This window comes from Xiphophorus hellerii, chromosome 5 (genome assembly GCF_003331165.1).
Source record: "Xiphophorus hellerii strain 12219 chromosome 5, Xiphophorus_hellerii-4.1, whole genome shotgun sequence".
In the NCBI taxonomy this organism is placed as follows: Eukaryota; Metazoa; Chordata; class Actinopteri; order Cyprinodontiformes; family Poeciliidae; genus Xiphophorus; species Xiphophorus hellerii.
The window spans coordinates 9,626,153-9,654,064 of NC_045676.1; the positions used below are offsets into that span (position 1 = coordinate 9,626,153).

Consider the following 27,912-nt stretch of genomic DNA (forward strand, 5'->3'; position numbering starts at 1 on the left):
TTCACAGTAATTACAAGTCTTATTTTATGCTTTAAATATATACTTTACACAGCTTAAAAAATGCTAATTTAGTGCAACATAAAATTTAAACACTAAAATATACCATTTAATGTATAGCAGGTCCACTTCAATGCTGCAAGATTTTTTACTTGTGTTTATGCACAGGTTATAACACATCTGTGTTGTGTAATTTCAGGTATGCAACCCTAAAAAACTGTCCCTGTAGTTAGTGCATATTGCCTTATAAGAGGGTAAATCAGAGGTCTAACAGCACCTTCCTAACTATTAATCTGATTATAATTAATAGTTGCTTCTGTCCTGAGTAATTCCTGACGACGCTCATGCTTCTAGTCTCACCATGTTATGTTAGGTGGTTGTGGAAAATGTCTACAATCAAAATAAAGGCTAATGTCAGTCATTTCACCTTGAATAGAGTGTACATTATGTAGCAGATAAGACGGGTCTAGATGGTCTGAATGGTAGCCGTAATCAAGATCCTGAGCATCAGAAGAGATAAGAGCAGTAAGAGCGATGTTCCAGCAGGTGGCTGGTCAGCTGAGAGTGTGTTCTTGTATCTGTGTGTGTCTGTGGGGGTCAGGAAGAAGGTTTGACGGTAGTGTGTAAATAGGAGTAAAGTAAGCGTTAAGATCAGCTCTTCAAATCTTCTGCATTTTGTGATGCCTTCATAAAGCATGTTCCCTGCAGATTTATTACAACTTCCAAATTACTAACTGATAAATTTTTTCTTGTACTGAAATACAAACACTGATCAGCCACAAAACTAAACCTTTGACAGGCAATGAAAACTGATTAACGTCGGTATTCTTAAGGACCGTCATGATGCCATAGTAAACAGCAGGACACGTCATATAACACTGTTTAGGAGAATACCAAGAAAAACGTCAAAGTGAAAAAACACAGATGTTAGATCGTTTTTCCTCAAGTCCAAGTTATGTCTCATTTCTTCATTGCGAGTTCAAGTGAAGTCTCAAGTCCGATGACTGAAATTAACATTTTCTCATCACGATCACGTTGAATGTCTGGATTAATTAACTAGGAAGTGCTACTATTTTTTTTAAATAAATGTAAAAGTCTTCATAATGAGCCTACTTTATCCAGAAGAGAAGAAGATTTCAGAGGTAAGTAAATTTTTTCTTGTTCTAAAATGATCCAAAGTCAATTCATACAAATCTCAATTTGATTGTGGTCATTATTACAATGATACAACAACCATGAACAGGCTGTTAGCAGCTAACAGTTCATGAACATCCCTGGTAAACGATTCAAACACACAATTTAATAGGATAATGTTTTGTCAGAGATTATTGACGGTGGTTTGCTTTTATAATGAACTGTGTCAAATGAACCAAATCCTTTGTTCCCTCCCTCACCTGTGGTGGCGCTGCACCAAGAACAACTGAAGGAGACAACAGAAAAACCTCTGAAGAAGACACGAGTGCAACTTTCTTCTTCACAAAATTAAATCAAAAATGGAATGGCATCAGATTTTAGGGGTTGTAGGATCTCTCTCTTTTGTTTTTGGTAAAAGACCACTAGCCGTTTCTCCCACTAGCACTAGATTCACACAACTGTTTTGGTTGTTTTTAACCAACCAAAACAAAAGCTTTTTTGGTCTGCATTAGAGTTTGATGCATTCCTTGCTAAACAAACCAGATTTTCTACGCAAAAAACTAGAGGTTGAATAAAAAGTGGACTAAGCAGGACTGCTGAAAATGCTCCCTAAGCTGCAAACGCAGGTTCCCATCTCTAGAACAAGCACAATGCATGACGGCCAAACCCTGCACTTCTAAATACAAGTGGTTTTATTGTGGCTGATCAATGTATATTTGCTTACTTAATTTTCTCTGCTGGTCTCTCTGGACAATATTGATAATTGGTATTAGGCACAGTTAAATGTAATGAATATCTGTGATCATTAAAGTGTGCACCGCAGGTTTTTCATGAAGAGCACAATATTGATCTAGGTCAATCCCATCTTGCAGCATGATAAAACTTCTTAACACTGTAAAACCAGTGGACTTGATGAGGCAGTCACTTGCAGAATTTGATCATATTGGTGCTTAAGTTACTTCTGAATTGTAAAAAAAAAAGAAGTCTTTCTCAATCAATGTCAGTAAGAGCAAAGTGGCAGATGTGAAACACTTTGGGTCCAGGAGCAGCTCATTAGGTCTGAAAGGTAACCGTATTTTCTTTTGCTGTTGTTCTTTGAAGATCAGATTGGGAAGACGATCATCATTCCCACTCACTAAGCAAAGTGAGAATAGCGTTACTCCTTGATGATGAGTTGGGTAACTTTGACACATCAGTTGATAATGCCAGCAAATGTATTGACTGGCAGAGGAAGAGTTTTGCTCATGTATTTGCTCAGTCCAGCATCTTTAGCTCCGTCAGTGCAGAATTTGGACCCCATGTATTTCTGCACGCAGTAGCCAGGATCCAGACAGGGAGAGATCTCGATGCTGCAATGAAAATGTTCAAAACAGTAGGTCAGTTTGAACTGCGCAACAATGTAGCACCAGTGTGAGGAATGTTTTTTACGGCTTCAGAGAAAGCTGCATCAAAATTTAATGTCACTCATTTAAACCCAGCAGTCATGGCTGATCTTCATTCAAAGGTGTGTAACAGATCAAATCGTTACCTCTGCACATGTTTGTAAATCCTCCGACTGTCTTTGTCCAGGGTGAGAGTAAACGATCGCCTCTCCAAGGTACGAATCTTAATATTGCTTGTTCGAATCTTTGATTCCTGTCCAAATAAAATAAAATAAAATAATGCACATTAGGTGCTTTATTACATACAGTGCACATAAATCTATCATATTCCTTAAAACCTTGAACATATTGTAGTATTATCACAAACTTCTGTGCATTTAATTGTGATTTTTCATGTGACCAAGCAGTACACAATTGTGAAATGGAAGAAAATTGATAAATGCGCTTCCAATTTTTGACAAATACAAATGTGCGAAGTGTGTCATTTGAATTTATCCCACTGAGTGAATGTGCTGTTGCACTTTCACTGCTGTTACAGCTGCTAAGTCTTTACCAGCTTTGGACATCTACACAATAATCTGCCTGCCCAAATCTTTCTTTGTAAAAAAAAACCCTGAAACTCGTTCAGACACAAAAGGGTGTATTATTTATAATCTCACTCTTATTTAAACTTCTTCACAACTTTCTAGTTGGCCTGTCGTGTTCCTTTGTCTTCACGATGCTGTTTGTTCACTATTGTTCTCTAACGTTCACAGAACATCTGGATTTACACTGAGACACAGACGGACTATTTTTAATAATTAGGTGACAATCAAAGTATTTTATTTATGGCTATTAGAATCAACCTAAATGCACACCACACTTTAAGTATACTATGAAATCTATGTATCATTTTTCATTTTACTTCACAATGGCACTGCCTTGTTTTGGTGATAAAATCCAAACTAATGTTTTAGTTTTCATGTGACAAAAATGCATGAATGCTTTTGCAAGGCAGTTTATTTTAGTTTGGTGCTCATCACTTCGGTGGTTCTGTCTTGACTCACCCCACTCGAGCCTTTTGTCTTTGATGGAGCTTCATTCAGTGTTAGAGTCAAACAGTTCAGATCTACAAACAGGAAGGTAAGAGATTATTCACAGCAGATGAATGAGACGAATCAGAAAACTGAAATGCTGGTATTTGTGATTAAGCATTATGTACAAGAAAAGCTAAACAGAATACTGTACCTTCTGCTTCACAGGAGGGAATGGCATTAATCTGAGCGCCTGTTGTTCGCGCTGAAATTCCTACATCAACATCCCGCCCACTTAACGTCATCTGGACACCACAGAGGAAACACACAAGAACAACAAGTAAGTATCAGAGGCCACAAATAGAAGCAAATGCCAGAGCACAAAGATTAGTAGAGATAGAAATTTACCGGCACTTTTTGGCATTTGGTAAGGCATCTGGCAAAGATTCCTGTCAGTGGAATCTTATGAGGAAATGCTGGATGTAAAAAAAAATACAGCTCACCTTTTTGTAATTCATAGAGATAACAGCTCCACAAACTTCCCCCGAGCCAGCGCTCTTCTTATGTTTATCTGTTTGAAAACATGATTTATGTAGTTTCATCAGTGGATCAGGTTTTGTGGTATGTCAAAAACAAGACAAAGAGAAGAGAGTGCAGCTGGAGTCTGGTTTAGTTTTTTGCTTTTTATATTTGTGATTTAGATTTGGTGACTAACAAAGAGTAGCTCACAATGGATTGAACCTGCAGGTACACTGTGTAAAATATCTGAGGAAAAGCAATAGAAAACACTCATGTGTTGTCAGGTCACCTTTCATTGAAGCTGCAATATGTCTGAATTCTGGGAACTCTATTTCCAGGTTAGTAAGGAACACATCTTCCACTGGATCCTTCGTCATGCTGTTGAATGTAATCTAATAGAAAAGGAAACTTTATTAGAACTATAAAATATTTACAGAAGATGCTTTTCTTTTCTTAAAAATAAATCTACATTTTAGAAAAACAACATAAAAAAAGCTAAACGTCTTTACCTTTACAAAATAGATGGTGAAGTAGACAGGCTGCTGGCCGCTGCGGATGTAGTAAGCAATGACATCAGAGATGAATGGGTCTGTGGGTCTCTCAGGATTCATTTCTTGCTGAAAAAAACAAATCATGAAAGATGAATCCACCTGACGGCACAATGTTGGGCCTGGTCACACTCATGATACCAATGTGCCATGAAAACACTATGAGCGACACAAAAGAAAGAGTCAGATCATTTTTATAAATGAAACTAAAACAAATATGTCAATCAAATCACTTCTAAATGTCTCAAAAGACCACGGATGCTCCTCTCTGTTTTAATTTGATCCTGGCTTTTATTGAGAAGGATATTTGGAAAATGTACAAGAAGCTTTGCTTAAAAATGACAAGAAATCTAGACAAGAGCATGTTTGGATTATCATCCAGAGGATTTCTGGGCCTTCTGACACACTAATTCACAAATTGTCTCACAAATTCTCATTTGCATTTTTTTTCCCCATGCGATGATCTTTCTGTTTCCTGTATAAGAATACAGTTGGGACAGTTTCAACAGTGCTTACAGTTTCTTTACTTGTGGTTTTGGTAAATTCAGCACATTTATTTTCCTCGCAGAATTGTTGCAAAGCAACTTCCTGTGTTTGAGCTCAAGAAGAGAGCAGCTGCAATGCTGACAGACTAAACATAGGGTAACACAGTGATATTTGGATAAGATATATATGTAAAGTGAGCCCCATAAAGAATCTGGCAGCACCAAGTAAGCACATATGTGCTTACTAAAAAGTGACGTTTGTAAATGAATACTCCATTAGTCTAGTTTCTAAAGATACATTTTAAGATGTCATACCAATTTAGCCAGTTTATGAATCATGCATCCCAAACTGTTGATGTTGCTGTTGTACCATGGATCCACGTTGCTCAAGTAGGAACCAAGAGTGCAGGAATCCCCCGTGGACTGACTGAGGTTTACCTACAAATAAGGAACATGAAACAAAAAATCCCTCAAACAGCATAGAAGAATCATTAAAAATCATCGGAAGAGCTTTAAGTTTGAAATGTTCCACATAAAAAAGAGGAAGGTCTCACTGTTAAGCAACAAAAAAGGTTGTAGGAAAGCAGAGCTACAAAACAACAGAGATAGTAGGAGAGAGTAGGCCACAACCTAACATAACCTTTTGGGGTTTTTTTCTGCAAAATGACAAAATAGTGTAGAGCAATGTAAGATTTTTCTTTTATTTCCACATGTTTGCTAACAATGAACACTCAAAGTATGTCATAGCAAGCTGTTTTACAGCATCACTGAAAGTGGTTAATTTCAATTGCATTTATTTAGCATTTCATATATGGTAACCATTATTTATAGAACAAAAGACTAGACTCAGTGGATCAAACGTAGAGCTCAGCATTTAAAAAAAAACATTGCGACAATAAAAACTGTGAACCTAGTCTGAAACATAAATCTCCATAAATTAGAGTGAGACATGTAATGAAGGTTTTTTTTTAAGAAAATTATGTCCAAGTAATTTCAACAACTACATAATAGGTCTGTTTTACAATTACCCACAATTAGGATTTTCCCCATGTTTCACAATTCCCACATGTTTATTTACTCTTCTGTAAGTGGGCTGGATTTCACCCAGGGAGGTTGTCTTACCGTAACCGGAGAGACTGGCAGCTGAGCAGGGCAAACAGGAATGTAGTAGAACTGGAGACTGACTTTCATTGTAAGAAAAAGCCGCCGTGCTTCTCGCTTTCTGTAAAGGCCACAGAATAGATTCACCAGAAGTGTCAGGCTCGCTCAGTTCTGACAACTGTGGTGAAGCACGTGTTGTGTTTCAGGAAGTTACATTTGCAGTCAAAGAACTTCTGTTTATTTCTCAAGTCAGGAGCAGAAAGCTCATCTTAAGATTTACTGCCGTCCATATAGGGTCAAAAGATGACATCATGTGTCTGATGTCATGTGTCTTTAGAAAACCACATTTGTGGGGCGTGCTGTGATGGCGCACGCTCCACGTTTGGAGGCCTTAGTACTCGACGCGGACGTCGCGGGTTCGACTCCCGGTCCCGACGACCTTTACCGCATGTCTTCCCCCCTCTCCTCACCCTCCTTCCTGTCTGCCCACTGTACAAAAAATACGAGCCACTAGCGCCGCAAAAACTCTTCGGAGAAAAAAAGAAAAAAGAAAGAAAAACAAAAAAAGAAAAAAAAAAAAGAAAACCACATTTGTTTCTTAATCTAGAGTTAGCTAATGTATCAACTGCTAAAGCAGGCAGAAACTTAAAACACACATAACGCTTGCTGCCCTTTTTGAAGCTTTTCAGCTATGAAGTTCGTCTTCTGTCATACCTTATATTGATATGGTAATATGTTTCATCAGGCAGATGTTTAACATAGTTTTAATGCATGAACAAAAACCACCCCATCACAGTTTAATACAGTGGAGTCAAAAATGGTTTCCCTCCTTCCTGATTTTCATTTTTTTTTGCATGTTTGTCACACTTAGCTGTTTCAGAACACCAAACCAATTTAGTTATTAGTCAATTAGTTAGTTACATGCCCCTGTTTGAAAAGGTGATTGACCTCTCCATGTTAAAACATTGTGTGGCGTATCATTGTCTCTAGCCACATCTAGGCGTGATTACTGATGCACCAGTTCTCAATCAAGACGTCACTCAAATAGGACCTGGATGACAAAGTGAAGTACACTAAAAGATTCTCAAAAGCTAGACATCATGCAGCAATCTAAAGAAGTTCAGGGACAAAGGAGAAAGAAAATAATTGAGATCTATCAGTCTGGAAAGTGCTGCAAAGCCATTTCTAAACATTTGGGACTCCAGCGAACCAACAGTGAGAGCCATTATCACAAATGGTGACAACCTGGAGCTGTGGTGACGCTTCACATCTAACAACAAAGTAGCAATGCATTCCAGAAAAAAACATACAAATATGTTGGTGGTAGTGTGATGGTATGGTTCTGTTTTGCTGCTTCAGGACCTGGAAGAATAATAAATTCTGCTGTCAACCAAAAGAATCGTGAAGGAGTATGTCCGGCCATATGGCAGGAAAATTATCCAAAATCCACCAGCAGTTTCACATATGAGTGTCTGAATACTGAAGACAAAATGAAGACTTTGGACTGGCCTGGTCAAAGTCCTGGCCTAGATCCTACTGAGATGCGGTGCATGACCTTATAAAAGTTGTTTGTGTTCAAAAGCCCTTCAATGTGGCTGAATTACAACAAGACTGCAAAGTTGAGTGGGCCAAAATTCCCCCACAGCTGTTAAAGATTAAATGCAGGTTGTTGCAAATGCTTCATTTCCGTTGTTGCTGCTAAGGGTGGCTCAACTGGTTAGTAGGCTTTGGGGGCAATAATTTTATTTTGCACAGGACCATATAGGTTTGGATTTTTTCCTCCCTCAATTATAAACAAATTTGTTTAGAAACTGCATTTTGTCCTGAATCCCTCACTCTGGAAGAATGGAAAGAAATTAAATCTATCAGATAGAAAGATTAACATTCCCAATCCTTTTTACAGATGAGCAAGTTTACAATCCAGTGGTCAGTACGGGTATCCTGCGTTATTCTAACACAACATGCAAGAATACTGGCTTGATTAAAAGGAAACTGTAGTTAAGAGTTGGTTCATTTTGCAGGAAGTTTCTATTGGATATCTAATTTCCTTTTGGTTATGTACAAGTAATGTTTCTTCACAATAGTATCTCTTTGTTCCTGTTCTGTTTTTTTAAATTGTTGTTGTTTTGATTTTTGTTGTTTTAAATGGAAATGTTAAAGTGAATGGATTTTGAAATTGATTACAGTCTGGAACTGTGACCTTGAGGTGATATTAAACTTTTGTAATCTTAATGTTTCAATAATAAAGAATATATATATTGTTTAAAAACTGCATTTTGTGTTTACGTATGTTTTCTTTAACTAATATTTAGATTGGCTTGTTGTTCTGAAACACTAAAGTGTGACAAATATGCAAATAAAAGGAGATCAGGAAATTGGGACTATCATTTTTCACACCACTGTAAAATAAATGATAATTAGGCATTATCACTAACATTAGTATGAATATGATTGCACATTCAATGGGACAGTAAACAACAGTCCCACAATTGTTAACTCATTTGTTAAAAAATGTTTTATATGACACACTTACCTATAGACGTAATAAGCCTTAGCCAGGCGACCCACTATTCTGTCATCTCCCATAACTACAATCTTTGCGATAAAGTGTCGCTGCTGCTTGGGGAAGTGGTTCTCCATCATGCTCGTCCCCGCTCGCCTCTGCAGAGTGGCTGGTCTCCTTCCTCCCGTCCCTGGGCCTCCTCCACCTGATGCACTTGGGTTGTCCTCCAGTGTGTCTTGCATGAGCACCATACCGTCCTTAGCCGTCGGTTTCAGTTTGATGCCTCGTCTCCGTGACAGCCTACTCGACTCTTGCTCACTGAGAGAAAAGAGAGAAAAGAGGAGGTCTAAGGCACAATCCAGATTCTGATAGGGATGGGCTTACATCACAACATTGACAAACTGCATATGGAAAGTTAAATGTTTAATGGCCTGCTCTAACATCTGGCGAGAAGAGGAAACCATCTTTTTGCTAAAAATAACATCTCAGCGCGGCTTGAAAGTTGACAGGCGGAAAAACACCCCCTAGACCAAGACAAGACCAAAGTGGAGATGTTTAGTCATACCGAACCATGCCATGTTGGTGAAAACCAGATGAAGCATACCTTCCTTTGTCAAGCTTGAAGATGGAAAGCAAGTACTTTGCGCTTGTTCTACAACCACAGAAGACGGACGCTACAATAGCTGACCCCGCCATGAACTCTTCTGTTTACAACATTCTTTCATTTAAGGGACACTAGAGCCCACAAAAGACCCCCAGGAGGGGAGAAATTTTTTTTTTAAAAAATCAAAAATTATGTTTGGTATATAATTGTGTACGTTTTCTTTTTGTGTGTGAGGATCAATAACTTTTGGTTTAAGAATTCTGAAAAAATGATCTCTGCAATTTGATTGTGTAAAAAAAAAAATGTATAATTTACCTTTTGCACTGTTCCCACGCTGAAACAATACAAGGGTTGTCCAGTGAAGTTGATGGAGAGAAATCCGAACTGGGGGGCAAGTCCTTTTCAATGCCACTGTCATTGGACATAATAGAGAAGCGAGGCATGTCCCCTGGAGTGAATGGTGATTCGCCGAGCTCAAAGTCCTCCTGTTCCTGGCTGAAGGAGGAGAAGTGTTCTGACACGCTGCTGGATCGGAACCACTTGGCCAGCTCCCGCCCTTTTAAAGCAAAACAAAAGCATCATGGTAGATACTGTCCAAACAGTTTTCTCTGTTAACTTGCTGAGATATGAGTCTTGCATTCAAGCTGTTTTATCAAATTATGTGTCATTAGGACCAGAAACTTTGCATATTAACACCTTTCATCATACACAGTCCTTCAGTCAGGTGATAATTACTCCCTGAAATTCAGAGAATATAAACAACACTATAAAACATAACTTTGTTACAGATTTAGGTCAACTCTGTTGAAAAGATCAATAAATCCCCACTGTTTAAGAATAACACTATCAAATGACTTCATATTGCAGTGATTTCAGAATTCACAGTAATGAACTGATGCTATACTGTTAGAAAACATTTAAAAGATTTACATAATTTTAGCAAACCAGTTGTTGGTTTCTTTGTAGGAACAATGCATCTTGGAAATAAATATTTTGCTGTTAACTTATTTCCTTTAAATACTGTCACATTTGTAAGATAAATGGATTTGTGAGATAAGATTAAGTTTTTTCACTACTTTCCCCCACATTGCCTGAGTTACTCACAGATATCTAGATCTTCGGTCCACAGGTAGAAGCTCATCTCAGGGTTGGGAATCGGGCAGTCACACATTGGTCCTCCACACACAGGCTCTGCAGCACACAGAGGAAGATGCAGCAATAACAACTAAAACAAAGCAGTACACAACATCCACAATTTCCCCTGTTATTTATCCTTCTGTCTTCCTACCGGAAAGATCTCAGTGGAGGTTCACTGGATGTGTCGCTGACTTGATAAAAGCGGGAGGGAAGAGTGGAAATAGATATCCGGAAATGCTAATAATACACACAGCTGACTGAACAGATTTGGACATGGAGGAAATTGTGATGTGTTTGATCTCTGTAGCAGCCTGTGTGTCAGGCCTTTCGACACAAAAACATGTCTAATGTCCACAAAATGAACTTGATTACCTTAGGGCACATTGACTAACAGTGATACCATTACTACCACTGAAAAGTAAAGGTTGTAGAGTTTAGGTATGTGCTAAACATGGCCCATGTTGTCCTGAATGAGAGTGATGATGTAAGTCGCTACTAATGGGTAAATGAAAACAAAAAAATCAGTAAAGTATATGAATTTATTTGTATAGACTGCAGAGCCTGGTTGCAGACAGTACACAGCTTAGAAAGTATTTGAAGATCATCAAATAACTCAGACTTCTAAATCAGGTAATGTTACACCCAGCAGAGAGGAGTTAGACCACCAAGGCTTGCTACCTAAAAACAAAAATGAAGATCCCATGTCAAAGTAATGGAAAAATTAAAACTACAGTTTGCTTCTTTCTTTCCTTCATATCCAAAGGCAAAGTTCAAGAGGTTACAGTCTGCATTCCTAGGATGTTATTTCTCTGTGTGTACCAAAGGCCCACACAGAACTTAGAAAGAAAGTTTTTAAATATTCTGCCTGCTACACATTACTGGAACTAACTGCAGAAAGATCTAGAGTTTGAGAATTGTTTTCACTGAACAGTTTTCAATGGCTCTTGAAGAACAAGGAGACAGAAACCTTTGGTTGTAGGGGATTTCTGTGATTTATTTTACTAGACTCAAATGTTGTGCCTAGATGTCATGTAATTGCTGAAATTGTCTCTTGTTTTTATCTTGTTCTGCTGATGTATAGACCAGAACACTGAGTTTGTATCTTGGATAAATAAAGGTTAAATGAAAATGAAATGAAAAAACGTTTCTCCATTTAGATGGTCTAATTTTTAATTCCTACTAATAAAGGAAATGCAAAAATAAGCATACAATAATATCATACAGCTAAGCGTGTCAAGTATTTCAAAGCAGTTTAACACAGGTTATCACAATGGTTTCTCATTTACAGCAGAACCATACCAGGATATCAGGGATTTAGTATAAAGTATTGATTACCGTCAAGTCTGTTAGAATTTTAGATTACAGGTATAACCACCGCCTTCTGTAAGCTTCTAATTTCTGTCTTTATTCCTGTTAGCTGTAAAGTGTTTTTGGCATTCGCGGATGTTTACAAAACCAGTGAGGTGAGATGACTGAGAGTCCACAGTGCAGTGTTGACAGAAAAGCTGCACCTTGCTTCTACACAGCTTTGTGCCAGGGAGCTCATACCTGCATCAGAATCAGAGACAATTTCGCTGTACAGCTGCTGAAGACGGCTGTTCAGTATTCCCCCTTCTCCTCTGTAGCCATCCTCCACGCACTGCTCCAGAGTTGCCAATACTTCCTGAAAGTATGGCTCCACTTCTTGGCCCATGTCCTGTTCCACAACAAAAACAATCGGCCTTGATTAAACAGAGAGGTGGAAAAGGGAAACTAAGCATGCATAGGACGGATTCATAGTAAAACATTGATTAGTCAAAATGTTCATTTGTCTGCTACTGAATGTGTCTTGCTGAGGCATCGTGTTAGGAGATGTAGCTCTCACACCACACACCCTCAGTGAAGATGTTTAGCTGTGGCAGCAAAAACTAATGTGGTCACCAGAATATATAATCTGACCTGTTGGAGCAAGCATTAACCTCAGTCATTTCAGGTAGCATTTCCACTTATAAGAAGCAAACTTGATCTTTATAGTGAGCCCTGCATAACGAGTGGTTTTAACCCGCATGATCTCCCAGAGGCAACAAACAGTATCTTTATTGATTTACAGAACATAAAATTGTAGATAATGTTAATAGTAGAATGCTACCTATTCATTTTGAACTTTAAGGGTTTTCTCTTGGTTACTTTTTTAAAAATGAAAATACTGTTTCTGCGTTCACTTTATTTTCCAGCTATTAAAGTGACTCAACTTTCTGCATCACAGCAGATGGTCAAACAAAATATTTCATAAGCTGGAAAGTCAGAAAGCAAAGCTGCAAAGTCACTTAAACAGAACAGGAATGAGTACACAAAACACACAAGATAACAGCAGAGAGAAAAAGGAACTGGAAAATTGTGAATAAAAGGCAAAAACGGACAACATTTAAACAAATGTAAAGTTACTGACCCTTAGTGCCTGAGCCAGTTTTGGACCGTGGCATTGCTGTGGTCCTAAAGCCGCCTGTATGGTGTGCTGAACCACGCTGCGCATGTGTTCTAGCGGATTCTGGAATCCAGTCGAACCCGAGGCAGACACTTCAAAGTCCTCCGCTATGGTGGGTATCAAGGAACCAGAGAAGACCTCTGGATCGGCTAACACAAAAACCCTGCAGATAATTTAAAACAGAATCATAAAGTTAGTAAGCTAACAGAATACTGGTTTCATTGAAACCATAGTGCGGGTTTTGTTGAGTCAATTATTACTAAATGATAACTCACCTCTCTTGAAAAGGATAGTGCTCATTTTTTAGCTTCTGCTCTGCTGTGATCATCCTCTGGTACATCAGGCCTGTTGATCAAACTAGCATTTAATGACATCATCAACCCTCTCAGCATGTCACATTAAAGAACAACTCCAGGGCTGAAGCAACTCTAATTCATGTTCATCTGCTTTGATGAACAATATTTATCACAGAGGTTGTTTCACTTGTAAAGAAGTCACTATAATTAGGTGTGTGTGTGCTTCCAGCCTTAACTCCTTTTTCATTTAATCAGTTTTACAAACAAATCATGGAAAGGTGCGTCTATTCAATAATGTCTCCTAGTAACTTAAGTTGTCTTATTTCATAAGGTAAATGTAATACTTGTGAGTAAGGAAAACTAAAAGTTATCTGTCTTCAGTGTGACTGACAGGCAGAGGAAGCACAGAGATGAAAGAATTAAAAAAAATCATTTTCTACAACATGTTTCAACTTGTCTGCAATTTATTGAAGCTGCAGAAGAGTGTGAGGAAAAAAAACAACAGTACATAACAGTTCTGTCACTTTAAGCTATCAGATTTTGTCTGTCATTGGTCATACTGGAATTGAAAATGTTTGCAGTCATTTGGAAATTTTACAAGTGGATCCATATTTTTTAGAGAAAGCATGCAGAGAATGATGCTTATGGTTACTAATCTTTATTGCAGTAATGTGCTAAATGCTAATAAAAGCCACTAAAGACAATTGAAATGTCACCTCTGTAATCATTGTGGCTTATTTTTAAAATAGTGAACCCCTGTTTTACAGTTACTGCTCTCTGATTCTCATAGTGTGATGTTGTCTATGCTCCTAACATAAACAAAAACTGATCACTCAAAGCATTTTGTGGGTCACTATTCATTACTCATTTTGAATAATGAAGTAACACCTTCAGTTAGTACAATTAATGAAATTAAATAAGGGAAAAGTTTTGAATACTGCCATCGCCATTCTGCTTTCCAACAGATGTTTTTCCATCATTTGACATTATAGGAGTTTGGCCTTTATTTCAGATGTATTTCGACTAAAATATGGAAGGTGTTCTGAGCAGAATTTGATTTATGAGCTGAACTATTAGTGATATTTGCACAAGAAGAGGCTCACTACCTGGAATGAAGCGTTCCGTTTTTATTTGTCTTGTGTAGCTGAGGCCCACGGTGCAATAAGGCTGAGGATAGGTCAGTAGCCGCTTACAGAAGTCATACACACGTTTGAACAGCTCATCTGGGATGTAGGCTGTCTAAAATGATAAATCATAAATAAAAATCGTGGGTTAATGAGTAGAATTGGAATACAAAAAGCAATTTTTAAGGATGGTAAATGATAAGTATCACAATGCCAGTAATGAAATATGAGGAAATGAACTTTCTATGGGCTAAATGCCAAGATTTTTATGTCCCAATTTCCTTGTTGGTGTTAGTTCCAGGAATTAAAGACATTCCTTTGGCTCAGTGCAAAAAAAAACTCCAAACATCAAAAGCATCCAGGCAACAAAGAAGTGTTCAACAATATTGTGAAAAAGTAGGAACAAGCAAGTCTGTTGGAGCTTTTCACAGAGTAACTGTACCTGAATGATGGCGTGCATCAATGTGTGGAGCAGAGGAATGATGGATTTGCGAGAGTCCCATCTTTCCGCCTGAAGAGAAACATGCACAGATGACGTGTGACTAAAATAAATCTGTCTTTGTTGACCAAAGGGTGACTAAATGCAAGCTCAATAAATTTTAGAAACAAATACTAACCCAGGGTGAAGTATTTCAGTTTAAACAGGAATTGGAGAACAGTACCTTTTCCAGCTCCTTTATCAGCACCCACAGCAGAGATAAGCTGTTAGCAGGGTTGTTTTGAACCTTCTTATGAAGTGTCCATCTCAGCATTCCTGCACACAGACACAAAATGCAAGGACTAAAAAACATTGTGACTGTATCTCACTTCTATCTATTATAGCACTGATCTAAGTTAGCCTGATGACTAACAACACAACAGCTTTCACACCACAGACAAGGCTATATTTTACAGGAAGAGTCATATTGTCTGCACTAAATGTCTGTTCACAGAGGAAAAGTTTATGAGCCGGAATCATTTATGGAAGAAAACAAGACAGAAACCAAAGTCCTCAGCAGATGGTATCCTGACATGGCCATATGCCGAAAACCAATGAAAAAAAATAAAGACAAGATCTACGTTCAAACTTATAAAGACTAATAAGTAGGTACAACATGAATTTGCTGGTTATTTTCATTTTACTGGAATAAAGCCCACCTTTGTTACACCAGTCTGGGCCCTGCTGCTGATCGGTACAACGGGGCAGCACAGCCTGGAGGCTTCGGTACAGTTCTGACTCAGGAACTGTAGGGGAGCAGTCGCCTGGCAACCAAGATTAAACATTAGGACAAAAGCTAACTTTATTCTTGTAATAACAAATTTTAGTTGATCAAAAAACATTCACATAAATATTTATGCATATAGTGTCTGAAAAGGAAAGAAAAATTCTGCTTTACCTGCTCCAGGTAAAGCGTCCATGCTACTCAAACTATCCCAATGGGCCATGTTGGTCAGGACTCATGTACATGTTAGTCCAATCAGCTGCAAAAACAAATGTTAAGTGTTACCTCTGTTCTGTCATATCTGTGAAAACACAAGTCCTCCTCGAAAAAGCCTTATTTGGATTGGTGATCTGGTCTTTCCCTTTGGTTGCTCACTTAAAAGTGTACAACTACATAGAAGTGATGAGTGCAGCTATTAAAAGCTCAATTCTGTGGTAATTATTTGGGCTAATAAGATTCTCAGTATTTCCATGCATCTGCCTCTACATGACGTACATATGAGGTTTTTGCTTCTTCCTTGAGTGGTTAGTTATAGTTTTGGGTAGGAGTTTAGACACACACAGCATGGACATAAATCTCTTACTATTTTGGTCTTACATTCACGCTTCAAAACCATTCTTTTAGAAGTGTGATATGACACCATTTGCAACAGCAATGACTTTTCAAACCAAACATTTCACTATGGTTATTCTCTAATTAACAAAGTGTTAAAATTATGATTAAATGTTTAGTCAAAAATACAAACAGACAATTAAATATCATTTGGTTGTATTTGGTTAAACAAATAGTTGAATCTGAACCTTTTTATGTTTTTTAACAACAAGCTTCTGGTAACATTTTGGTTGGTTGTTTCAACATATTTTTTTATCAAAACTCATACTTTCATATGAACTGATGGACTTTTGTCACTGTTGACTATGAATTGGTTGACTTTTATCTGTCAGGGCTTTAATCATTAATTTTTTTAATTTTTTTATGTTTCCATTGGAAAGTCTATTCCAGAAGATTAATGCTAATTCATTCATAAAATAGTTTTGATGTGTCTAGAATCTGTGTCATCCTGAAATAGGAGGTAGCCTTCCTCCTTCTTTGTTCCATTATTTATGTACAATGCACCAGTACCACTGACAGGGAACAAGACGGTTGACATAACGCTACCACCACCAAAGTGCTTGATAGTGGTGTATCGTGTTATTGGGTAAAAATCTCACGTTGAATCTTTCAATTCATGGTGGCTAAACAGCTCAATCTTTGCTTGTCTGATCTGAGCTTAAAATGATTCTATAGAAGACATTTGATTTGTTGTTTGTAGGTTTATTCCAATGCGCCGACTTACTCCATAGCAATATTAAACTTGCTTCACTGTTGAGAGTAACACTGCTGCTCCTACAACTTTCACTTATGTAGAGCCTACAGCTTTAGTGGTTCAAGGATTTCATTTGAAAGTGACAGATTGGGTCAAGTGGGTGAAACTTGGAAACAATCTGATTTTCAAACTGTACACTGGTTCTAAATATACATGCTTACTGCTAATACGTTGTTCTCAACTCATGATTTTCTCCTTTTTTCCCCCTATCATCACAACCTACCAACCAGTCTGCCCCTCGACTACTCGTATCTCAGAAAAAGTGTAGTTTTTGAGGGGAATCGGAGGCCAATTAACTGTCCTCATCTTCATATTACTGGAAGGTCAATTATTAATTAATCGTACTTGAAATAGTATAGCCAACCAATTATCAAAGAACTGCACACAAGTGGTAATGTAATGATAATTGTGATCTGAAATATTATATGACTCTAAAAGACAACAAAAGCTTTAACATCTGATCTGATCCATGTAGATGTATTCAGCAGCGGCCTGTAAATTTTTTGTCTTTCTGGTAACTCTGCACAATATTTTCTTTAGTTATTACTGACATCAAGTTACTACAGGTTTCTACTTCTCAGCTGCAACAATTTGCGCAAATGTGAACAGGTCCGTTTTTATTGATCTTGACGTAAATGAGTATCCGTAAATAAATAATTGTTCTAGTAATGATTGTGAAAAAAATTGACTTTTTAAAACAACCTTAGTTGCAATTGATTTGATGTCAAGATACTTTCACTAAATACCACTTTTTCCAAAACGTTTATAACTTGCTCACTAACATTGGTAACTCGTAACTCAATGTTATAAAACTGTTGTTTGCTCCTTAGTCTAATAGGTGTTTCACTGAAATTACATAGGTTCTTTAAAAAAAAAAAATCTCAATTTCACAAAACCTTCCAGAGTTCTAAAAGCCATTTTATGTCTCTACGCACTCCAAAGTGTTTCATAACTAAATAAGGACAAAAGGTAAAGTCGACCCACACAAACGCCTTCACAAACACAACAGGATAGAGGCTACTCTTCCTCCACAAAGGTGCTAAAATTTACTCCTAAAAATAAAAACTTTTACTACTTTGTTAGTCCCGAGACCCACACATGTCCGTGAGTCACAACTCAAACACCTACAACACAACTTCACATGCTCTGTGTTGCAATAAAGATCTACCTATCAGGATAGTACTAATCACAGGACTTGCATGTTTGTTCTTAAATATAATTGCAGCAAAGACATATTTTGTGGTGTAGTCTTCCGTAATACATTTAAATCCAAAGATAACTATAATATATAGGGCACACTGAATTAAATCTACTATTTACTACAACGTTCCAAAATAAAATTCCTTATTCCACAAGTTTTACACATGAAAATGAGCTCTAAATGCATTTAAATGTATCCAAACATTCAAACATAATATAATTAAGAATAAAAACAGCCTTTATAGTCCACAAAGGGGAAACTCAGGTCCAACAGTAACAAGAGATATAAAGGTTCACACAAAAAGTTCTTAAAAAAATAAAAACAATATATAAAACAAATAAGATTAACAATAATAATAATAATAACAATAATAGTAATAACATACGATACAAGTCTACAGCATAAAGATTTACAGTGTAGTTCCAAATTAAAATGTAGTATAAATGTTATTTAAATAAAAAATGAAAAATGAAGCACGTTGACTTCAAAAACTGATAAAAACACCAAGACTAGCAAGAGGCTGCAAATGCAAATGATTACATTTAGTTTCTGAACAGCAGCAACACATGAAGCACCAAAGCAACCAAGATCTGATTCAATCAGTTGATGACAGTGATAATAAGCTCCAACTTACCCTGATCCATCTGGACTGTACACAATCCATTCGTTCACACAATACACATCCTGGACTGAAAGCAACATGTAAGCCAAACAGAGGCGTAGTGAGAATGAATGGCAGAGTCCGCGCACTAGTGACTTTATTTCCTCTTTTAACAAGACAAGTGAGTTCATTAGAAGGAGATGAGAACTATCAGAGTACCATGAGCAAGAGTGTAGGAGTGGCTGCTTTTGTGGGCAAGTGTATTGTAAAGTACACTTGCCTGTATATGTTTCATGTTTCCAAACCTTCGCAAACTGGTATGCTGTCTTTATTTCATTGTTCTCCTTCAAATAGTTAACTTATTGTTCATTTGAGAACAAAAGAAAGACTTTGCCTTTGCATTATGTAAGAAAAACTGCAGACTGACACATGGTTAGCATCGTTCTCTTTTAGGACGTGAATGCAACCTATCTGACCACAGGTTTCCGGGTGCCACAAGTTGATTTACGTTGTCTTGAAACTCTGTTCGCTGTGAGAGCCAAAAGTGTTGGGTCTCACTTTTTCTCAAAGCATCTCGTAACTAAATGTTTTTTTTTTCTTTTTCTCTATTTACTACTTGCACATCAAATTCAATAAATCAGGTGGAGAATGTGAATGCATTATTGATTCCATGAACATGCTCTGTGTGTTTATTTAAAAAATAAAAATAAAACAAAGTTCTAACCCAGTGCAGAAACTGGCACGCACGGCACTTCCTTTCTCTCTAAATGAGTGGGCAGATGACGCTCTATATTTAGATGGAGGCCAAAAAAATGCTGAATTTGAGACAGAGACTGCGCTTTAGTGAAGAAAGATTTAAAAATAGATTTCAAGAGTCAAAGTAGATGTAAGCGACCACTAACGTTGACTGCTTTGAATGGAACTTTTGTTTTTAAATCCAAGTGATTCTGTGTGTAATTCTTGCACAAAGTATTTCCCTAATCCTAAACTAATCTCTTTACTCATACACAGAGCAGGAAATGCATTAACCCTGCCTCAAAAAACCAGAATATGTGGAGATATTTGCATGGCAGAGACATAGCTTGCTGCATCAACACAAAGTTCTCTGTATTTTAGCAGCAAAACAGAAGGAAAGAGAGATTGTACAAATGTAACAGAAACAGTGAAAAATGTGGCTACAGCCAACACAGAAAGCCAAACTTTTCACCCAGCTGGATATTTGCACCAACTCACTCCAAATTGTGGAAAGCTCAATCTTTCATTGGACTGGTGCTCTGCATGCAGCAACCTGGATGACGTGTTAACAAACTCTCATCTTACAGTTCTTGTTACCAGAATTGTGGGTAGAATCAGTTGAATGGCCCACAAAGCTGCCAGCGAATACAAAGACAGCTAAAAGCACTGTTAGAGATGCCAAATCCCCATACCAGTGAAACAAACTTCCCCCTACAACTGTTGATTGTTTGCGGTGAATGCGAATCAGTTCCTGATGTACGTTTCGGCCCCCCAACAAAGATCTATCTGCTCGTTCTCCTGCACAGGCAGCTGTCACTGTGCGCCTCAGTGGTCAGACTGAACAATGAGACCAAACAGAAAACAGGGGAGTTAATTTCCGTTCCGGCACGCTGCAGACATCTCAGAAAACAGGAAGGCCCCAGCAGAGCTGTGTGGAAGTGCGTTCATAGAGCAATAAAGAAGTGGTGTTTTTTAAGGTGGATGGGGGAGGGAGGGTGGAACTGTATTTATAGGTGGTTCTTTCATTGGAAATCCCCTGCAGTGTCTGCCACTGAGGGGATACACTGACGCTGACATCCAGACCTGGACTGGTCTTTGCACCTTTGACAGATGCCAAGGAAGACTTGAAAAACAGGCCTGGAGAGACAGCGGTTAGGCTTCCTGGCAGGAAAGTGTGTGTGAAATTTATTTATGGGCTAACAGTGAAAGTTGATACTCTTTTAATAAGGAAAGAAACAATCTATGTGGTGATAGTGAAGAGCAGTACAGCCACAAACATGCTAGTCATCTTTGCAGCAAACACGCACAGAGACAAAGAGACAGAAAAACATGGCAAAAACAGACTTCATTTAGATGTGGTACGAGCTGCAGAGGATATCAATCAAAGAGAGTTCCTGTATTACGATACTGAACAATCTGAGGAAGCTGTTCTCCACCAATGATAGTGTGTACATGTGTGCATGGACCAGGTTCTAATATCCTTGTGGGGACCTATTTCTGTCTACAATGTGGGGTGGTGGGGACCACTGCTCCTTGTGGGGACATTTTCTGGTGTGAATTGAGTTTTGGGTAGGGTTAGGATGTGTGCATGTTTAGATGAAGGGGCAGCAGATCCATTAGGGCTTTGCAGATGGGGCCACTTGACGTTAACACATGGTGGAAAGTAGTGAGTGATCAGGACAGATGTTACCTAGCACTAACATCTGCCCTGGATGACCACAACTACAGGTCTAAACACTGTTGCACCTGTAGCTATAAACAGAGCTTTATGCACTGATGCAAACCTGAAAATGCACAAATTAGTTTAATTACCAATCTCAGAATGTTGTCGTTTTTTACCTGCTAACTCTATTTTAGCTGGTTCAGAGTTTTCTAGGAAAATTAAATTTTTTGTTTATAGCCTTCCTGCCAAGAGTGATCATTAATTAATCGTAATAGTTGCGGAAGCTACATTCTTTTGCATGTTTGAGAAAAACAGCTAAACCTTCCTGGTACATACTGACGTCAGCTACAGGCAGAGATGGGTAGAAACTAGTTTATGCCTTACTGTAAACTCAGCAAGCACTGAAAAACTTTACTCGGCAAATATAACTTTACTTTAGTCAAGTAAAGTTACATTTACTTCAGTAACTTGTGGAAAAAAAACAAACTATACTTCTAGGAGTTCTACTCCTAACGACCCCTACGTTACTCCTAACTTAGCTTTTACTTGAGTAATATTATTATAAAGTATCACTATTCTTACTCCTGCAGTGATTAACTTTACTGAATGAAGGACAAGCTTCCTTTAACCAGACTTTCATGAGACACCTAAAGTTTATGTTAAAGTGTGGCTTATTGTTCAATATTCATCAATTTAATGTTATTTTCTGCCTGCTGAGCTTGTTGTTCAAAACCATGTATATTATCACTGGGGGTATCTTAACCTGCTGTACATTATCTACTGTAACTATTGTTTCCATTAATTTTACTTTGACGAAACATATTTGGAAAAAGGTTTCTTCTACTCAAATTTGTTTTTGTTTATTTGCAGTTATGGTATGCATTTGTATTTATTCATTTTTTTAATCTTTAGAATTTGCATATTATGTCTGATTAAATAATTTTAAAATATTAAACCACATACTATAATCTGAAAACGTGTAATTTTGACCAAATATAAATTTTTACTCTTACTTTAGTAATTATTTGCATAGCTACTTTGTACTTATACTTGAGCAAAGACATTTAAAGTAGTTCTATTTTAACCTGGGTATAATTTTTCTCTACCCACCTCAGGCAATTAGTCACTTTTGCAAAAATAATGTTTATGTAATTTCCTGCTTCATAATAAACCCGAACAATGTGTGTTATGACAATATATAACAAAAAAACTCGTAAACATTTTGTTAAATTAGAGCCAACTTTCTTCAACACATAAAACAACATTTTTAGAAAAAGAAACAAGTTCAAATTACACGTATTATGTATTATAGTTCAATCAAGTAACTATTTTACCTACTATTTTAACTATTTTACTATTTTGATATAAAATGCTTTATATCAAATATGACTTAAAAACTTTGACTTTGTAATTTAACGCCTTGAAACTGAGCCTCAGTCTGTTCTGCTCTTTCTGAAACTCTGTCTTCAGGAAGTCATCACATCATTCCTCTATTAACCCTTTAACAGCGTTTTTACCAGCATCGCACTGAGAAGTACCTTGTTTAATGAGCTCAGCAGAGGTGCAGTTCCACCAGACTAGCCTAATTGCTGCTGGCTAGTCTGGAGGAGCTGAGTGGGATAGTCATAGGGATGGGGGCTCTGTGAGGAAACTGCAGCTCCACTTCGGTCTCCCCAGGAGTATTTCACAACTCAATGGTTGCCAAATTTAGCTCAGTTCTCTGAAAAGCAGCTGGCTCTGTAACAACTATTTAATATTTTGTTACAGGTTTAGCTAACAGCTTCTTTGTCTGCAAGGATTTTCAAAGTACTGTTTCTCAACCAGACTACAGATAAAAATCAGCTGTTTACATACTCCTGTTATCAGTGTTCTCAATGCAAATTTTCCTGTGGTATCTCCTTTTAATATATATGACTTAAATTTAAAATGTAACACGTCTTCTATATTTCTCTGACAAAACATTTGTAATCATTGGAAACTGCAATTGCAGCTACAGTTTCCAGCGAGGAAGAGCAAACCTAATTTGTATTTATCACCACGGCACATACTTTTTAAGATAAAGGTAAGCAGTTGAAGTAAACTTTGTTATGCTCACTAACCACTAAACATTTATTGCAGCTGGCTGCTGCCTCTGCTTTCCAAGGAGCCCACAAGTACGTGACTATGCCGAGAAATGCACACTTTTGTTTCTGATAACTCAAACTGAAAAAATAAAGTCTGTAAAACTTTCCCTGTTGAAGATGCACACTGAGCTTTTTAAATACTTTTCACACCTTTTTAAATATGACTATTTCTGCATGTTTTCTGAGAAAATTTTTACTGTCTAGTCCAAGTACAAATAAACAATCTGCAGTGAGTAGACAAACAAAGTCTTACCTTAAGAAACATTTTATATTATCGTTCATGGTTTTTACTGGTGTATTTAGTCTAACTATATTTGCAAGAAAATTCAGACATTGTTTATTCAAAGATAAAAAGAACTCAGAGGGGGAAGTAACTATTTCATACACCACAAATTTCAGAGTTTTACCATTACCCATGACCAAAGCTCTCACTGAGGGAATGAGGTTATTGCCCAAACTCTTGCCATACATGGCGCTATTCATCAATGCAATCAAGTTCTGACCATTTATCAGAAAATCATGTAAAAAGCAATCCCATGCTTCAAGGTTGGGATGCTGTTTTTAAGATATTCATCATTCTTCGTCCTCCAAACACATGAGTGGAGTTACCAAAATGAGAAGCAGAGAGGTTACAGGTGGAGAGGTTGAGTCTCCACCTGTTTTAGTTTTAGTACATGGACAGGTGTTTTTATACAGGTAACAATTCCAACAGGTGTAATTGATACAGGTAATGAATGGATGATAGGAAGACTTCTTAAAGACAAACTAATATCAACCAGCAGAATTATTGTTGGTTGGTGGATGATCAAATACATATTTCATTCTGTAAAAGGCAAATTAATAACTCTGTTTTAAAAGGTCATTCGATTGCGTTTCCCTGAAGGGTTTAAGATGGTTTAATGGGCTATTCCAGTGGTTCCCAAAAATGTTCCTCAAATTCCCCCATAATGCATGTTTTAGGTGTCTCCTTGCTTCCAATTAACAAGCTTCTGCAGAATTTAGTGGCTACAGAGGAGGTCATGCAATCATTTGTATCAGACTGGAACAGAGACATGTCTAAATGTCTCTGTTGAAGGGCAAGGCTACTTGATGGTCAGGTTTTAGAACAACTAGGATATAAACATTATTATCTAAGAAGAATTTTTCTTAGATAATGAGAATTTGACTTATTCTTCCTATTTTGAGCTCCTTTCAGAATGAGGTGTCCTGTCACTTTAAATCCAAATAAGCTGTTGCTGGCCCCGAGCTTCAACTCAACGTTCACACTTTCACTTTATACATGTGAAAATGGCAGTAGAGAAATGTACGACTGTAAATTTTTGATGATCTTTAATTTTGCCTGGTGGGTCAGCAATAAAAAATGTGTCTTTTCCAACAGCCATTGTACAGCGCATACAGCAATAAAACCAGCTGAGCAGCTCCAGGTGAGTTGCCAGGTAATGGGGCAATGCTCGCTGATTTTGACCTAATTATTGGCAGGCTTTTGAAAAGGCTTGTTTTCCAGACACCAACAAAATATATATATATATATTTTTTTTTTTGCATATTTGTTAAAACAGTCACTATGTCCAGACAGTATCATAACAAACAGATATTTTTTAAAAAAAAATTGACCTCTTCCCAATCTCCCTGAAAACCTACTGCCATCTGCAGAAATACTCCCAGTCAGAAACAACCAAACACATCCAGAATTGTCTTATGACTGTCGATCACACTTGTCTACGCACTGCTCACAACCTCCTCTCTGCTTTCTGTTGCGCTACAGCTCGCCCCCCATAGTGAAGCCCACCATGAATGCACAGACTAGTAAGCATGGTTATTGGTGGCAGTGGATAAACAGCTTTCCTGTGAGGTTAGGTTTTTTCTCCACCATTAGCATTCACATGCGTTGTGCGGGGAAGGGTGTGAATATTCCTCCTTTCTGACCGGGAGCGGTATATTTCTGTAGATAGTAGGAGGAGGTAGAGGAGCTTCATTTTTTTCACAGAACAAGTTACAGCGACAAGAAAATATGTAAGAAAACATGTTTTTATAAGTTGGCTACTGTTTTTAAAGCACTTGGACTTTTTCTAGAAGCAGTAGAGACCAATATGGAAGTATAAAAATATGCAAAAAGTGAATTTGCACATTTAAGCCCTATGTTAGGTACATCTACAGTACAAGCACAGCACGGTGACAAACAGCAGTAGCAGTTAAGACAGAAAGAGAAACACGGTCACCACAGATCTGAGTTCGGCACAAGGAGGATATGCAAAAAGTAGACTGTCTGTATGAAATGCTTGAGTAGTCCTGATCACCAGGTATATCTCCTGACGGAATGATGGTTGCAGGGTAAATTAAAGAAAATATTAGTTTGGGTATATTAATGCATACTCCACATTCCACAAATATACTCCACATTTATAAAGCTTTAGATTCATGCTTACATATTACAAATTTCCTCTGCTTTTCGTTTTATCTCACTTAGACATTTCAGATAATCAAACAAACAAACAAACTGGGAGGGGTTTAGGGATAAATGCTCCTGTGATAAGATAATTACCCCCTTCTTAAATTATAATTTGCCTGTGACTAACAACATTTTTGGTTCAGTTTTACCAGCCAAATCCAGGCCTGATTGCAGTCATACTTGCGTAACCCAAAAATCACAAACACAAGCCGACTGATGACCTGGGCAAAAAAAGTCTCAGAAAGCAACACATCATGCCCCAGCCTAAAAAAACCTCAAGAACATCTGAGAAACAACGTAAGGGACATCTATCTATCTGGAAAGGATACAAAGCCATTTACAATAAGGCTCCTGAACTCCTGACAACGGCGTCAACGTCAATATGGAGAAAATATGATGAATCTTCCCAGGAGTTGCAGGTCTAGAATCCAGGGCAACATCAGGCTCTTCAGGCCTCATTCACCTCCATTAAGGTCAGAGTTCCACATTCAACAACAATAACAAAGAAACTTGGCAAAAATGGCTACCATGGAAGAAACAAAGCTGACCCAAAAGAACATAAAGGCCCACCTCACATTTACCAAAAGACAACTGGACTATATCCAATTCTTTTGAGAAAATACTATGTGGACTGATGAGACAACTACAGTGTTTTTGTCCTGAAAAAAAAAATTATGTAACTTTTCAAATTTAGATTTGGAAATAGCATTGCTTTTGTTGGTGTAATATAAGAGAGCCCATGTTGTGATTAATGACAAGTTCATTACCCATTTGAACCTGGCTTTTTACCTCACCTGTTTTATTGACTAACATATTTCGCATTTGCTGCACTCACCGGTTGCCCCATCCAGCAAAAAATTTGCATTCGAGTAATTTACGAGGTCAGAGGTAATTTCAAACAGTCATGTGGTATTTACAGCAGAAGTCGATCTTTGCAGCCATGATTACACTTGACATCATGTCAACTATTTACTCAGCTTTAACAGAGTATTTAAATGTTAGCAAATGTTTTACCTCTTCCCATTAATCACTCTCTAAAAATAGACTCATAACAATAACTACATTTTTAGCAGGTCATGTAATCCAATTCTAACCACAGATAGAAAAGCCTCACCCAATAGTTTAAGTGGAACCAGACTATGGAGCTAGTATTACTCAGTTTGGCAGAATGTAAACACTTCTGTATTGAGAATAACACTGACAGCTCACCAGGAAGAAACCCTTGTCTAATTTATTAACAAATAGATCACTTGCACACATTAAGCTATCCTGGATCCCCTAAATCTCCTAAACGGCACCAGGAAGCTCAGATCTAAAACAAGGAAGCTGTGGGAAATAAACAGCGGTGAACTCAGGTTCCAGCAGACACAACAGGGGATTTGGTGATGCCAAGCACTCTTTTCCTAGTCATTATTATAATCTCACGAGGGAAAAAAATTAACCCCCCGTCCCTGTTTCTTTCGGTATCAAAAGCAACAGGATTGAAAAATCTCTTAATAAGTTTTAATAGTAAAACGGTGACGAGGGGAGGAATTTACAGTCAGAGTGCAACACGAGCCTCGGCGTCTGCATCGCTGCAGAGGCACTATCAGGCGCTGTTGTAAACTACTTTAAGACTTTATCTGCGAGGTGCGGTTACTTCTTCAATAAAGTTACGCTATCAAGATTAAAATGTCACATTTCGGCTTATCCAGGCAACAAGACAAACAACAACATGAAATGAATGGAAGCAAAATTGGTAAAACTTCGTCGAATATTTACACTAAACAGAAGAAAGCCGAACTTTTTTTCCCCACTTTTGTGTATTAAGTGCATTCTCCCCTAAAATAAGAGACTAAAATGTACATTGGTCGACAATTTGTGGGGTGGGGGTGTGAGAGGGGGGGGGGGGGAGTAGGCGATAAACAGCTTTCTAAATAAAGGAATAAGTCTTACGTAATATATTTCAGAGTTTGTGAGCACTTACCTAGAGTGAAGTTGCTTAAACAGCTCCATTTGTTTTATAGCAGGCTACTTTAGTGCGAAGGTATCTGTCTGTGACACTTTGCTCTGCTCATCTGACTCCAACTGACAGGCTAAGGCTGAGCTGACACTAAACCACGCCCACAACTGGATGGCAGCCAATCAAATCAGTGACCGAAGTAAGGTCGAAATGATTGAGAAGAAGAGCCATTCATTTCCCCAGCACATTTTCTCGTGCGGCGCTTCATTGCACAGCACATTGCATTTCTTTTTTTGAATTGATTTCGATTTACTAAGTTTATT

At 37.7% G+C, this 27,912-nt stretch overlaps 1 protein-coding gene across 2 annotated transcripts; it reads right to left on the bottom strand.

Annotated features, from left to right (window-relative positions):
• Positions 1-1,527: 1,527 nt before the first annotated feature.
• pik3r6 (phosphoinositide-3-kinase regulatory subunit 6) lies at positions 1,528-27,718 on the bottom strand. 2 transcript variants are annotated; one of them, XM_032563256.1, is made up of 21 exons: positions 27,614-27,718; positions 15,684-15,768; positions 15,445-15,549; positions 14,970-15,061; positions 14,750-14,818; positions 14,290-14,422; positions 13,163-13,232; positions 12,852-13,050; positions 11,972-12,119; positions 10,391-10,477; positions 9,602-9,842; positions 8,713-9,000; positions 6,201-6,300; positions 5,394-5,516; positions 4,555-4,662; positions 4,335-4,437; positions 4,030-4,097; positions 3,741-3,831; positions 3,560-3,621; positions 2,660-2,766; positions 1,528-2,480 (listed from the first exon to the last, which is right to left on the bottom strand). In XM_032563256.1, exons 2-21 carry the CDS (start codon positions 15,730-15,732, stop codon positions 2,324-2,326), a joined length of 2,400 nt encoding a protein of 799 aa, XP_032419147.1. In that variant the 5' UTR covers positions 15,733-15,768; positions 27,614-27,718; the 3' UTR covers positions 1,528-2,323. The 2 variants fall into 2 exon arrangements, with proteins under 2 accessions (XP_032419147.1, XP_032419148.1); XM_032563257.1 differs by lacking the exon at positions 27,614-27,718 and adding an exon at positions 18,711-18,830.
• Between the last annotated feature and the right edge of the window lie 194 nt (positions 27,719-27,912).